The 12,348-nt window shown below is 40.9% G+C and overlaps 1 protein-coding gene across 1 annotated transcript in view; it reads right to left on the reverse strand.

Moving 5' to 3' along the window:
- The window catches only part of CSMD1 (CUB and Sushi multiple domains 1), a 1,986,149-nt gene that overhangs the window by 10,103 nt on the left and 1,963,698 nt on the right, over window positions 1-12,348 (reverse strand). Inside the window, exons 65-69 of the mRNA XM_034647758.1 lie at window positions 11,567-11,746; window positions 10,229-10,273; window positions 7,585-7,746; window positions 5,062-5,174; window positions 4,177-4,264 (exon numbers count right to left, since the gene is read on the reverse strand). Coding sequence (XP_034503649.1) covers window positions 4,177-4,264; window positions 5,062-5,174; window positions 7,585-7,746; window positions 10,229-10,273; window positions 11,567-11,746 — 588 coding nt within the window. The remainder of the gene's footprint in view (window positions 1-4,176; window positions 4,265-5,061; window positions 5,175-7,584; window positions 7,747-10,228; window positions 10,274-11,566; window positions 11,747-12,348) is intronic.

Here is a 12,348-nt window from a genome sequence, read left to right on the forward strand (position 1 = left end):
TATAATATCCACCTGCCAGCCTCCTCCTCTACCCTTCCCTCTCCTCCCATCGGCCCTCCTTCTTCATACTATTGATACTATTGCTGTTCTGGCAAATCAAGCACAGCATATCCTTAGTTTCTCACTGACATTTCTTTGCTCAAGAATGAAGGTGAGGAAGATAGATAGGGGAAGAAAGGGATAAAGAAAGGGGGGTTGATCAGAAGGGGGAATGAAGCATGAGAGACTATGGACTCTGAGAAACAAACTGAGGGCTTCAGAGGGGAGGGGGTGGGGGAATGGGATAGCCCGGTGATGGGTGTAAGGAGGGCACCTGTTGCATGGTGCACTGGGTGTTATACGCAACTAATGAATCATCGAACTTTGCATCAGAAACCAGGAATGTACTGTATGGTGACTAACATAATATAATAAAAAAACATTAAAAAAAGAGAATAAAGGTGAGCATGTCTTTGAACGTTATAAGCTGGTCCACTGAGTTTTTTCAAAGATCATTATTGAAAGAAATGCATATACCAGAGAATTCACCCAAACTACACATAAATCTATTAAGACAAAGATGATGTGACTTATATGTGTGTGTATGATTATGCGTACACACACACACAGCATGGAATATTACTTAGCTAAAAAAAAGAAGGCGCTCTTGCCATTTGTGACAACATGAATGGACCTCGAGGGTATTATGTTAAGTGAAATAAGTGAGAGAAAGACAAATACCAGATAATGTCACTTCTATGGGCAATCTAAAAACAAACAAAAAGCAAACAGACCTTTAAACTGAGAACAACATCATGGTTGCCAGAAGGGAGGTGGGTGGGGGGATGGTTGAAATAGATGAAGGGGATTAGGAGGGACAAACCTCCAGTTATAAAATAAAGAAGTCACAGAGATGAAAAGCACAGCATGGAGGATACGGTGACTAATATTTTAATAATGTCGTATGGTGGTGACCAGGTTTATCGTAATGAGCATGAGTAACGAACAGGCTTGTGGAAACACTATACTGTGCACCTGAAACTAACATAACATTGTCTGTCAATTCTACTTCAGTAATAAGTAAAACACACATACGAGTAGTAATAAAATGCAGATACATTCCAAAGTTTGGTTTTTTTTTTTTTGAATATTCACATGGTGTTTCCATCATCGCTAAGATTTTATTTGAGAACACTGCTGTCTCCCCTAAAGGAAACCCAGTGTCCCTTGGAGGTCGTCTCTCACCCTCCAACCACCAGCTCTGGGCAACCGCGGGGCTGCTCTCTCCCTCTGCAGATCTGCCTGCTCTGAGCCGTTCATAAAATGGAATCATACAACATGTGGGCTTTTCTTCGTGAATGGTTCCTCCTACTTAGCCTAAGGTCTTCAAGATAACATTCCATGGTACGGATACACCGCATTTTCTTCATCTGTTCATCAGCTGATGGGCCTCCGGGGGGCGTCAGGGTTTGGGCTGCTAGAAATACTGCTGCTATAAGCGTGTGCACATTCCGTGTGAACACATGTTCTCACATGTGTTCTGTCAGCCATACTTGTAGGAGTGGAGTGGCTGCATCTCAGGGTGACTTTATGTTGCACTGTTTGGTGATCAGACAGACTGTTTCCCACAGCAGCTGGACCACGTACACACGCCCCTCTCGAAGCACGAGAGTTCCAGTGTCTCCACACTTTCGCCACGCTTGTCTGTGTGGTTGCTGCCATCCTGGAGCTTGTGAGGTGGAATCTCAACACGGTTTCGTCTATGTTCCCTGAATGACTCATGACGCTGAGCATCTTTTCAGGTGTGTATTTCATTTGTGGGTATTTGGAAAGATGTCGATTCAAACCCTTTGCCATCTTTTTAGTTAGGTTATTTGCCTCTATTATTGAACCATATGAGCCCTTTATATATTCTGGATACTTATCAGATGTAAACTTTACACTGCTTTTCTTCCATTCTGTGTGTGTGTGTGTGTGTGTGTGTGTGTGTGTGTGTGTGTGTACCTGGGTTGGGGGTGGGGCAACTCAGTTTAAATGGGAAAACCAGCCCATCATTCAGTTTCTTACATGCATTTTTGCATTAAAGAGGCCTTTCAACCCAACTTGGGTTAGTATCCACTTAACAGTCATCACTTTCTTCCCATTTATCCACTGACTGGAGACAGTGAAGAGGCTGTTTATTTTTATCCATAAAAATAGGGTTTAGCCAAATCTGAGATGAATGGTCACTGCTGAAGCATATTGAAACACAACTTTTCTAATTAGTTGAAGGAGAGGCTTGCTTGGGATTCAAATTATTTGTGAGGCAAACCGTTTTTCCTGACAATAAACTCATCATCACACAAGAATAAAGATTACTTGTTAAAGCAAGCTGTTATTTTGTTAGAATAGAAAGGAATGGTGTCAGGTAAGGAAATCTGCAACAGCACAGTGATAGTGCAGGCCAGCCTCCTTGGATGAGTAAACCCAGACAGCCACAGGGTATCTCGTACAGCTCACTGGGGCATCCTTCAGTGGAATTACTAGAGCGTGCGCCCAGGGAGAAAGGAGAACAGATAACTGCAGGGATTTGGCTTAGAGCAAGAGAAAACTTTACTCGTCATTAGTGTTGGTCCAATGCATTTATTCTATTTCATTACCTCAAAATAACATAGCCCAATTTAAAGCACTGTCTCCACCACGGCTGACATTATCATTTAAAGCTCTTTAGAAGCTCTGCATCTGGAATGGTGTATTTCATGATTTGAGTATTTCATGATTATTCTTTTTGATCAAGTATTTTTTTATTTTTTATTTTTCATTTTGTTTAATTTAAATTGAATCAGCCAACATGGAGTACCTCATTAGTTTCAGTGTTCAATGATTCATCAGTTGCATGTAACACCCAGTGCTCACCACATCACATATTTTTTTAAAATATAATAATATACAGGTTGGGATGCCTTTCCTTTGGAATCCTTCAGTGTCTTGATAAAAGTCTTATGAAATAAGTAATTGATGGCAATCATCACAGAATACTATACTAGTGCCTCTGAAAGGCAGCTCTGGTATAAAATCCTATATGGGCACAGTGTTTTCTAGAAAATTATCATGTTAATGGTATTCTACAAGTAAAGCGTAAAGTAGCCTATTCTGTTCAGGAGAAATGTGGCACTAATCTCCTTACAAAAAGGCATTTTCTCATCCATGTCAGCAACAACGATGGCAGTGACTTTCATGAGTGAAGAGCTTCAACATGCCCAAAGCAAGTGCTTTACAGTGTCTCTTAATCTTGGTAACAATCCAGAACTGACTTCCCTACTGTAATGTCAGACGAAGAACTCATCCCATTACAAAACTAGCTGGTAGATGACGTAAGATTCTAATCCAGTGATTTTTTTTTCATATATTTTCTCTCTCCAATTACTAAGGTAAAAATCAAGTTGTAGAGAAAGACAGGAAGGAGGACCTATCTGTCGGTCTATCTACAGTAAATTTTTTTTTGCCTTACAGAAGTCATGGATATCTCTGTAGGTCAATACACTGTCCTCACTTCTTTAATGAAATATACTGAATTACATTTAGCTTCCTATTTACTATGACACATTGCATAAAATTATTTACTTAAGCAACTCTCTGATGATAGATGTGTGTGATTCAAGAACAATTTTCACATTCACCTGGTTGAAATCAGACACACTGGGTGAAAGGTGTTATCAAATCGTCCTTATCTACTCAGACACCCCTAAAAATGGAGCACCCCAGTGGCCATTTCTACTGTTCCCCAGAACAATTGCTTCAAAAATTTGACATTCTAGCAATAAAAGTGGAAAATCTTTGTTACCATAATATGCATTTTTTGAAGTTAAGGATTCTTTCATAGTTTGTTGGCCATTTCTAATTCCTCTGATAATTTTCTTAGAGCAATTTCATTGGCTTGATTCTTTAAATGAGTTTCATCTCTGCTATGCTTTCCCCATATTTTTAGCATCCCTTTCTAGGGTAAGGATATTAATTCCATATCTGGCATACATATTGCCTGTTTCCGGCTTTGCATTTGTCAGTTGTGCTCTTCATAGCATTTATTTTTTGTTCTGTTGTAAAATCCGTTCGTCCCTCCCATTCTTTCTGTTTATGTTCCTTCCCATTACTTTTTAGCACAATCATTTGAAGGCCAAATTGACATCTGATTTCAACACATAACATAAGAGCAATTACCTTGCCTTTCGAGCTTGAATTTTCCAAAGTCTTTTCCATGAATATCACCTTGAAAAGTAAATCCTCCTCTTTCAAGTCCTGATGACACCTGATATGCATGAAAAGGAAGAAAACAATGCATAGCGAGGATTAATGATACTCATGTCGATCATACTATAACTGTGTTTCTCAAAGCCGGATATCACAGGTTAAATATTTTTGTTTTTTGTCCTTCCTTCCAGTGACACATTAGCAGTTAAAAACTGGAAAAGACACATGTGAATTTCAACTAACATCTACATTCTTGATATCTCATTTTCACTTTGAAATAGTACAATTTACAACATATTCATAGGTTAACCATCCTTTGTAAAGGGGACGGTTATATGAATTACTATATAGCCTACATTACGGTAAAAATCACTTGGTGACACAGCTCTCAGCTGATGACTCTCACGTGAGGCCGTATACTCTTATGCCAGATAATGAATTAGAACACACATGATGGTTGACTTGCAAAGAAAGATCTCAACAAGACATCTGAAATCTCTGTGTCTGGGAATTATTATTATTATTTATTATTATTATTTGAATTTCTAGAGTGGTTACCCAATGGCTGTGTTCAGATTTCTGGTGGAATGTGGTGTTAAGCACAGAACATGGGTCTAAGCTATTGTTCTGTCCCCAGCTATAACTTCTCATTTATTTGTCATTTCAGAAAATTCCTTCTTAAAACGAAGAGGTAAAAGGACCATGCTGTTTGTGAAACAGAGAGAATGATGAGTTTTCAAGGGGTAGACACCACACGGCTCCCATCAGCAATCCCCTGTTGGCGGCCTCCTTCACCTCACACAGCAAAGATCAGACCCCCGTGCTGGGTGAGTGTCCCCCACATAAAGTACTTACATAACCAGCTAGTCCCCAGTTGTCATTTTCAAACTTGCTTACAAAAATATCTGCGGGACCTTTAATTTGAAATGCTTTCAGTAGTAAGTGAGCCTCTTCTTTCTTGTAAACTCCTACAAAAAAATCGAAGTCACTTACTCTTACATTGTAGAAATTCACAAGGGTTAATAACTCAGGAATTCATTCTGTTTGCTTTGGAGTAGGGTACAGATAATATTAGAAATAACAAATTATTTTTATTCTTAATTAGTAGCTTTGGTACTTTGGTTTTCCTTAAAAGCACTTCTTGTTTAAGTCCTTGCCCATCTTGAATGGGTACAACCCATTTCATTAAATTCAACGTATTTATCCTACAGAAAGAATAAGGATAATACACATTCAATTATATTATTCTTTTTAAATCTAGCATTTTAAATTCATATCGTCCTCATTTGTGAGGTCAGAGAGACCATGACCATAAGGGCAAATTCCGCTACTTCTATGGATGAATCACACCCTTTGAAACGAAATGAACAGCGCGGTGGACAAAGGGTGTCGGGCATGCTTGTCTCGCCAGCATGACTCTGGGCAGGCGGGACTCGACGGTCACACCTCTCAGGACACCTGTGAGGCAGCTGGAATGACAGCTTAAGAATCTCACTCAGCGATGAGAGGTCATGGTGTGGCCCAGACCGGCAAGGAGTGTGTCTGCAGCCAGGGCTAGCTCCAGACTCCCACTCCCAGGAAATGGATAAATAAGGAAACAAACAAACAAGTATTAAATGGATAATAATGCATCCAAAAGTCTTCTGTGCTGAGAAGACAGCTTCAAGGGAGGGACCTAGTTTCAGGGAACACAGCAGTGAACTCATACTAACTCCAATCAGAGAAGCAGATCTCTACTGTCCCAGGACCGGTCCCGTTGGCAGGAGCACAGGGTGCAGGGAACTGATTGCTCAGGGTCCAGGGCAAGAGGGGGCTGCCCGAGACTTTACTCTGGGCGGGAGTCATTTCAACCCTCAGTAGCTGTATGTTGTTGGCCTCCAATTTAACCTCTAAAACTCTGCACCCCAAGACTATAAGCCGCTGGTAGACGTAATGAGATATATGCTTATGAGTTCTCTTGTGATGATCCAACAGCAGCAGCAACAGGGTTCAGTGTGGCGGCTGACACTCCACGCCTGTCCACTCCCTTCCTCCCCTACCATCTTCCTAATCACAGTTCACAGGCCCAGAAGCTTCCATCTCCACCGAGACTTGGCATGAACAGCTTGCTATGCAAACACCCTCCCAAGCCTGGACCACAGACGTCCCGGGTCCACTCTGCGGAGGCTGTCTGCATCAGACTCACAGGGCAGCATCTTTTTGGGGGAAGAATAAATCCAAACCCCACGAAGAGAAAGACTAACCCATGCTGCTGGCTAAGACGCAGGGATCTCGATATTTTAGAAGTTCCTCCGCGGATTTTGACACACGTGCAGATTTGAGCCCATGGCCTAAATCACGTATCCGTTTACAGGTTCAAGGTACGAAGCCGTGTGCGGGGCAGGAGACAACGAACTCACCATCAGATGCCTGCCAGACCTCTCTGAGTATAAAGGATTTTGTTTTTCCTAAATCCAGGCATTTAGATGCTTCCCACTTTCAGGAAGCAGGAAAGCGGAATGGGAAGAATGGGGGGAAGCTGACCTGCCATCATACTTTCTAAAGGTCAAGCATGTGTCTGTCTAATGATGAGAGAAAGAGCAGGTGCCATTCGGGAGCCTCTTGGTGTTCAGACCCAGGCTGGGCCTCGTAGGTAACTCAGAGAAAATCCCTGCCCTCATGGGGGTGGGGCTGTAGAAAAGGATACATCGTTGCAAGAAGTGACATAAATGAATTTTTTTTTTAAAAAAGGCATTAGAACAGTCATAAAGGTGATACTGTATCTCAGCGGTTAAGAGCATCGACTCGATTTCTGAAATTCCGATTCCTGAGTTCAAATGCTACCTCGACCACGTCATCTTAGGAGGGCCACTGGACTTTCTTGGGTCTCTCTCTCTTTCTCTTTCTCTCTGTTATCAGTAAAGAATGTGTCTGGTAAGAATGCTCATATCATAGGATTGAGGTAAGCATGAGAAAGATAATGTATGTAAGTACTTAAAATGGGGTCTGGCACCTAAATCGGAGCTGTTGATATTTTATTAACAGTGGGATGACAAAAAAAAATCTTCTGAGGAGCACACGAGTTGAAGAAAAGGGTGCTATAAGAATGCAGTTTGGAGACTTATATCTGCATATAAGTCTCACACCTTTGACTCAGTATGTCACGTGCATAATCTGGAACAAATTAATTCGATTTTCTATACTGGTTTTGTAGTCTGTAAAGATGAGAATACCGACCTACCACAGTTACCAAGAGGATCCCATGAGAGGTAGCTTAGGCAAAGCCAATGTAATGTTAATAAGCATTTAATCAACCTTAGCTCCCTCCTCCGGGAGAAGATAAAGGGTGGGCTTCTGCTCACATTCGCATCTCACAAAAGGAAACGCCTCAGGGCCTACCTGTCAATTTCAGCTCCACCTGAGAGGCTTCAAGGAAGGTCGCGTTCACCTTACTGCTTGTCGCATTGAACCAGTCAACCGTTAGAGTTGCAGGTTGTCTTTTCCCTAAATATTCATAATACCCCTTCCACACGGAATTGATAAAAAATACATCGGAAGGAACTGTTGGGGGGAAAAACCAGATGAATGTTAGCACACACAGAAAAATGAAAGAGATCTTTTACAACACAGAGGCATACTGAAGTGTCAAGTGAGAGATCGACATGATGGTGATGGGGACAGAGATGGCCTCTCCCAGGCCCTTCATAGCATGTGATGGAAATGAAATGAGGAGGGAGATTTTTGTGAGATGCACGTACACGTTCGTTCGTTAATTTGTTGGAGAAGTACTCTAGGGGCCAAAGCATTCCCATCTGAGCGGATCCGCCAAGGCCAGAGTGTATGGTGAGTCAGTACTACCGCAAGGAGGGCATGTTACTGCGCTGTAATGAGAAGATGTTGGCTGACCCTCTACTGATACTTCATTAACATCGAGATGGACCCTTTGGAAGGCTCAGAAGGCTCAGAGAACTGACATGTGTCATCTTCCAGGAGTTCCCCGCCCTCAGAAAGCTTGCACTGAAAGCACCAGGGCAAGACATCCACCCAGCTCATGAAGACAGAGCTGCTCTGGGTCTGGAGGTCTTCTGAAAGGAGAACCCAACCCACTCACCCACGCTCCTCCACACTTGTGAAAAACACTCCTGGGATTGCTAAGGAAGTCAGAGCCAATGGTGTCAAATGTCGCGTATGTAGAGAAAGATGCATTTCTCCCTAAATACGTTTTTTTTAGCTAATCCACTTGTAGCAACCAATGATGAGCCCACACATAGACTGGGCCTGTGTTCATGGGTCCCTTTTCAAGGCCATTTCCCTGTCTTCCCAGACCAGCTCCACCCACAAAACCTACCCTAGCCATGGAGGAGTTCAAGAAGAAGAAATTGTCATCCCTTCCTGTGGCTCTTGGTAGACTCAACTTGTAATAATAATAACTTCTAAAGTTAAATAAGTTAGAAACTACAATATCAGGATGGACATCTAACACATTTGCTTATTGACAAGGCACATCGGACCCTTCTGTCTGTCCATCGGTGGCCATACAGGGGTCCAGGTTCCAATGGCAAACCCAAAGACTTTCTTTTCCTTTACCAAAATTAATAGCCTTTAGAATAGTGTCAAGATTGCCTCCCTTAATTAGAATGTGCCCCCTCAGGGGAAGCTATTAATGCATTTGTTCAAGCCCCTCACTGAAGTGAGACTCTTGTCTGGTGTGTTGGACGGATGGGTCATGCCTCACTCGGTACAGCAAGGTGCAACCCATGTCTGAGAGGCAACTTGTTTGTATCCAAATATGGCCATGGGCAACATGGCAAAGATGGTTCTTTGGGGCCCTTCTCACTTGCAATGTAACACCACAACCGGACGTTGAGGTGTGTTACGATGTGCTGCCTCGACAAAGGACCACATTCAAGTAGCATGACCCTTCCAAGGGAATGAGAAGAGGTGTACTGATGAGAATGGATGCATCGTCAATTAAAGTATGCAAGGATTTCGGTCTCTTAAACAAAAAATAAGCAAACAAAAACAGAACAAACACACCACCACAACAGATCGTGTTTCCTTCCCCTGAAGACAATACTCCTCGATAAAGAGTACTGATTTCTGTATTTGATTTGAATTTAACATTGAAATAGAATCATTCACAACGATTTTCAGAAGTAGTTTTATACTTCATGGTGTATACTGGAAAAAGTCCTTTCATCATGTTGGGGCATTTCACTCGTCTGAGACTCAAGGGTGTAACACAGCGTTGTGACCCAACAAGAGCATTACATAAATGGTCTCCACAGCTGGTGTCAGAATAGACCTTCCTGTCTAAGAAGTCAGTGTTAAAACCTGAATAAGGAAAACACTAGGGAAAAGACCTTATATATTTAGAAGTTTTCTATTTCTGTTAAAAAAAAAAGGTTGCCTTAAGTTATAATTTGGGGACATGCTGAATTATCAAAATAGTCACTATGCCGGGTGATTTGGAGTCGTGAGCATGTTCCTTAGGAAACAGGACTGCATCTTTCCGATTTTCTGTGTCCTGCATTTTGCAACGCATCACATACAACCAAGAGCAATAATGAACATTTTAGGAGGCAGAGGATGCCTGGATCCGGGAGATACTTGGAAAAAAAATGGAGCTCCACATTTGTACTGCTCAAGGGGATAGGTGATGCTGTCACAATGCTTCATTTACATCAGCTTCCTGTTTAGAGGAAAGAATCGCAACCCTCTTTATAAGGCTCTCCATTATATCACATTCTATTATCAATATTTTATGTCCAGTTCTGCCCACAAGATGCCTAAGCCCCTTTTCATGAGACGGTGTGTGATAATGTCAAAGGTATTCCTCCTGGGTCTTGTTATTCCATCAACAAACCACCATTACGGAAGAAAGAGGAATCTGTGTAGACTCGCTGTTTTCCATAATTGAAACGTTAACTCGTTCATGGACTAATGGAATCAGAAATTTGCATGTTAAAATCTGTTTCACTGTGCAGAGCAGAGAACAAGTCACTTATTGGATTTAAATCTAGAACTGTTCTGGTATACAAACCTGGAGTTTTAGTAACTGTTTCATTAACTTCTCTCACTCCTTTACCTACAAGTAAAAAGACAAATTATCATTTTCAAAAACATGTATTTTTGAATAAGTCTGAAAAAATGTCAAATTGAAGCAATTTTCCTTTCTCCAGATTTCTTGAAGTTCTACAAAATATGAATGTCATATACATAGCCACTTTAAACCCCTGTATTCACAGCAGAATATCCTTTGTGTTCATAGAAAATCAGAGATTACTGGTGCAAAGCAATGCAGCTCTAAGATGTGTACTGTGTTACAACAGAGAGCCTTGCAAACGAGGGTGGTTTATGGCCATGTGCTCACTCCTGTTTGGGATACGTTGGCCGCAATGGAAAGGTAGCCTACAAAATAACTAAAATTTCATAACCTTTCTTAATTTTCCAAGTCCTCACCCAAATCAATGAAAGTACAAGTTAATATGGAATAACATCAATTTTTTTTTTCCCTTGCAGAGTGTTTAATTTGGTCTATCAAGTTGGATTTAACTCAAAATCTCAGCAATTACAGTTCGGTGTCAAACTACAAATTACCTTTTTAAAGTTTGTATTCTTCCATTTCTGACAGAGAAGGGCAAGGGAAGCACAAATGTCTTATGAATTCCTAAATTGAGAACTATAAATAGGCTCCGAGGAAGTAAAACTTAAGGCGCAGGTATTATCACACTCTGTAATTTTGGCTTTTGCTATTTAGTGTTTGATGCCTATACGATCTATGTTTGGTGGGGAATCTGAGAGGTCAGCTATTGTCAAATCCAACCCAGATTTATTACTTTTATTTGTAAATACACACATTTGTGAGTAATAAATCCATTTTCATGCTAATTGCTTTTATAATTAAAAAAAAAATTGAACCAGTGTAAAGCATACGTAAATGTATTTTCCACCACCAAACAGCTTGTGGTCTTAAAAAAAAAAAAGTTTAATTTATATATTCACCAAAGCTTGGTGATGCTTGCCCATCTTCATTTAAAAAAATGTATGTTTTCCAAAACTATGGCGCATGTTCTTGTCCTTTTAACTCATTATGCTTTTCTAGAAGCAAATAGCTTCTCTCCACGGCTTGAAGTGTGAAGAGCAAATATTACTATCTGCATTTCTACTTCAATTATGCCTCCATTGTACCAAACACTTACTACGCACACGTCCACACACACAGCTCACCACATGAACACAGATTCAGCTGGGGTGACTGACATCACTTCCATGATGCTGTTTCCTGATGGATCTTAAACCTGGAAGCTAGCCTGGTCGGCTGCCGACGCTCCTCTTTGCTCTGCGGGGATGTGTGTTCACTCCCTCATCAGTGACTTACTTTTACAGACAGGTGATTTTCCTGTCCATTTCATATCTGCTTTACACGTCCTGTGCTCGGACCCGGCCGCGAGGAAAAAGCCCGGATGACAGGTGTACACTAAGGTGTAACCGAAGGTGGGGAGATCTATTGCTCTCACGTCCGCGTGGGCTGGCGTCTCTGGCTGTCTGCAGGCATGGGCTGAAATGGCATGTATTCCATTAGAAAACACTGAGGAGTTGTTTATGATAGAGTTAGCATAGCATCTAAAGAAATAAGGAAATATGGCAAAATTTGGAAATGACTGTAAACTCAAAAATAAAACTCAAAATTCTGAATACGGTGGCTTTAAATATCCCCAATATTCTCTGCAACTTTTAATATAATCAATGCTTGGGATTTGCCATCTCTCTCTAATATCCCTCCCTCCATCCTTCCCTCAAGTATCTATCTCTCCATCTAGCTAGCTATCCATCTATCTATCCATTTATTTAATCTCCCTCTCTACATTTAAGTGGTACAATTAATTGCATGTAGAAATTCAGAATATAAATCATAATGTTGAAATAAATAGATCACTTCTGATATACTATTAAGAGAGATAATATGTTAAATCGCCTTAAAAGACCAGTCCTATAAGCTAAACATGATTGGCACATATTTAGAAATATGCCTTGGTTTTTGTCTGATGGCAGCTAACAAATTCATTATTCGCTTAAATGACGCATAAATTTTGGTAAAAACTTGATGTGTGTTTAGACACCTAACTGAAATATTATAGATTCTTGTTTCCCTTAAAATCT

The sequence above is a fragment of the Ailuropoda melanoleuca genome, chromosome 18, assembly GCF_002007445.2.
Source record: "Ailuropoda melanoleuca isolate Jingjing chromosome 18, ASM200744v2, whole genome shotgun sequence".
Taxonomy (NCBI): domain Eukaryota; kingdom Metazoa; phylum Chordata; class Mammalia; order Carnivora; family Ursidae; genus Ailuropoda; species Ailuropoda melanoleuca.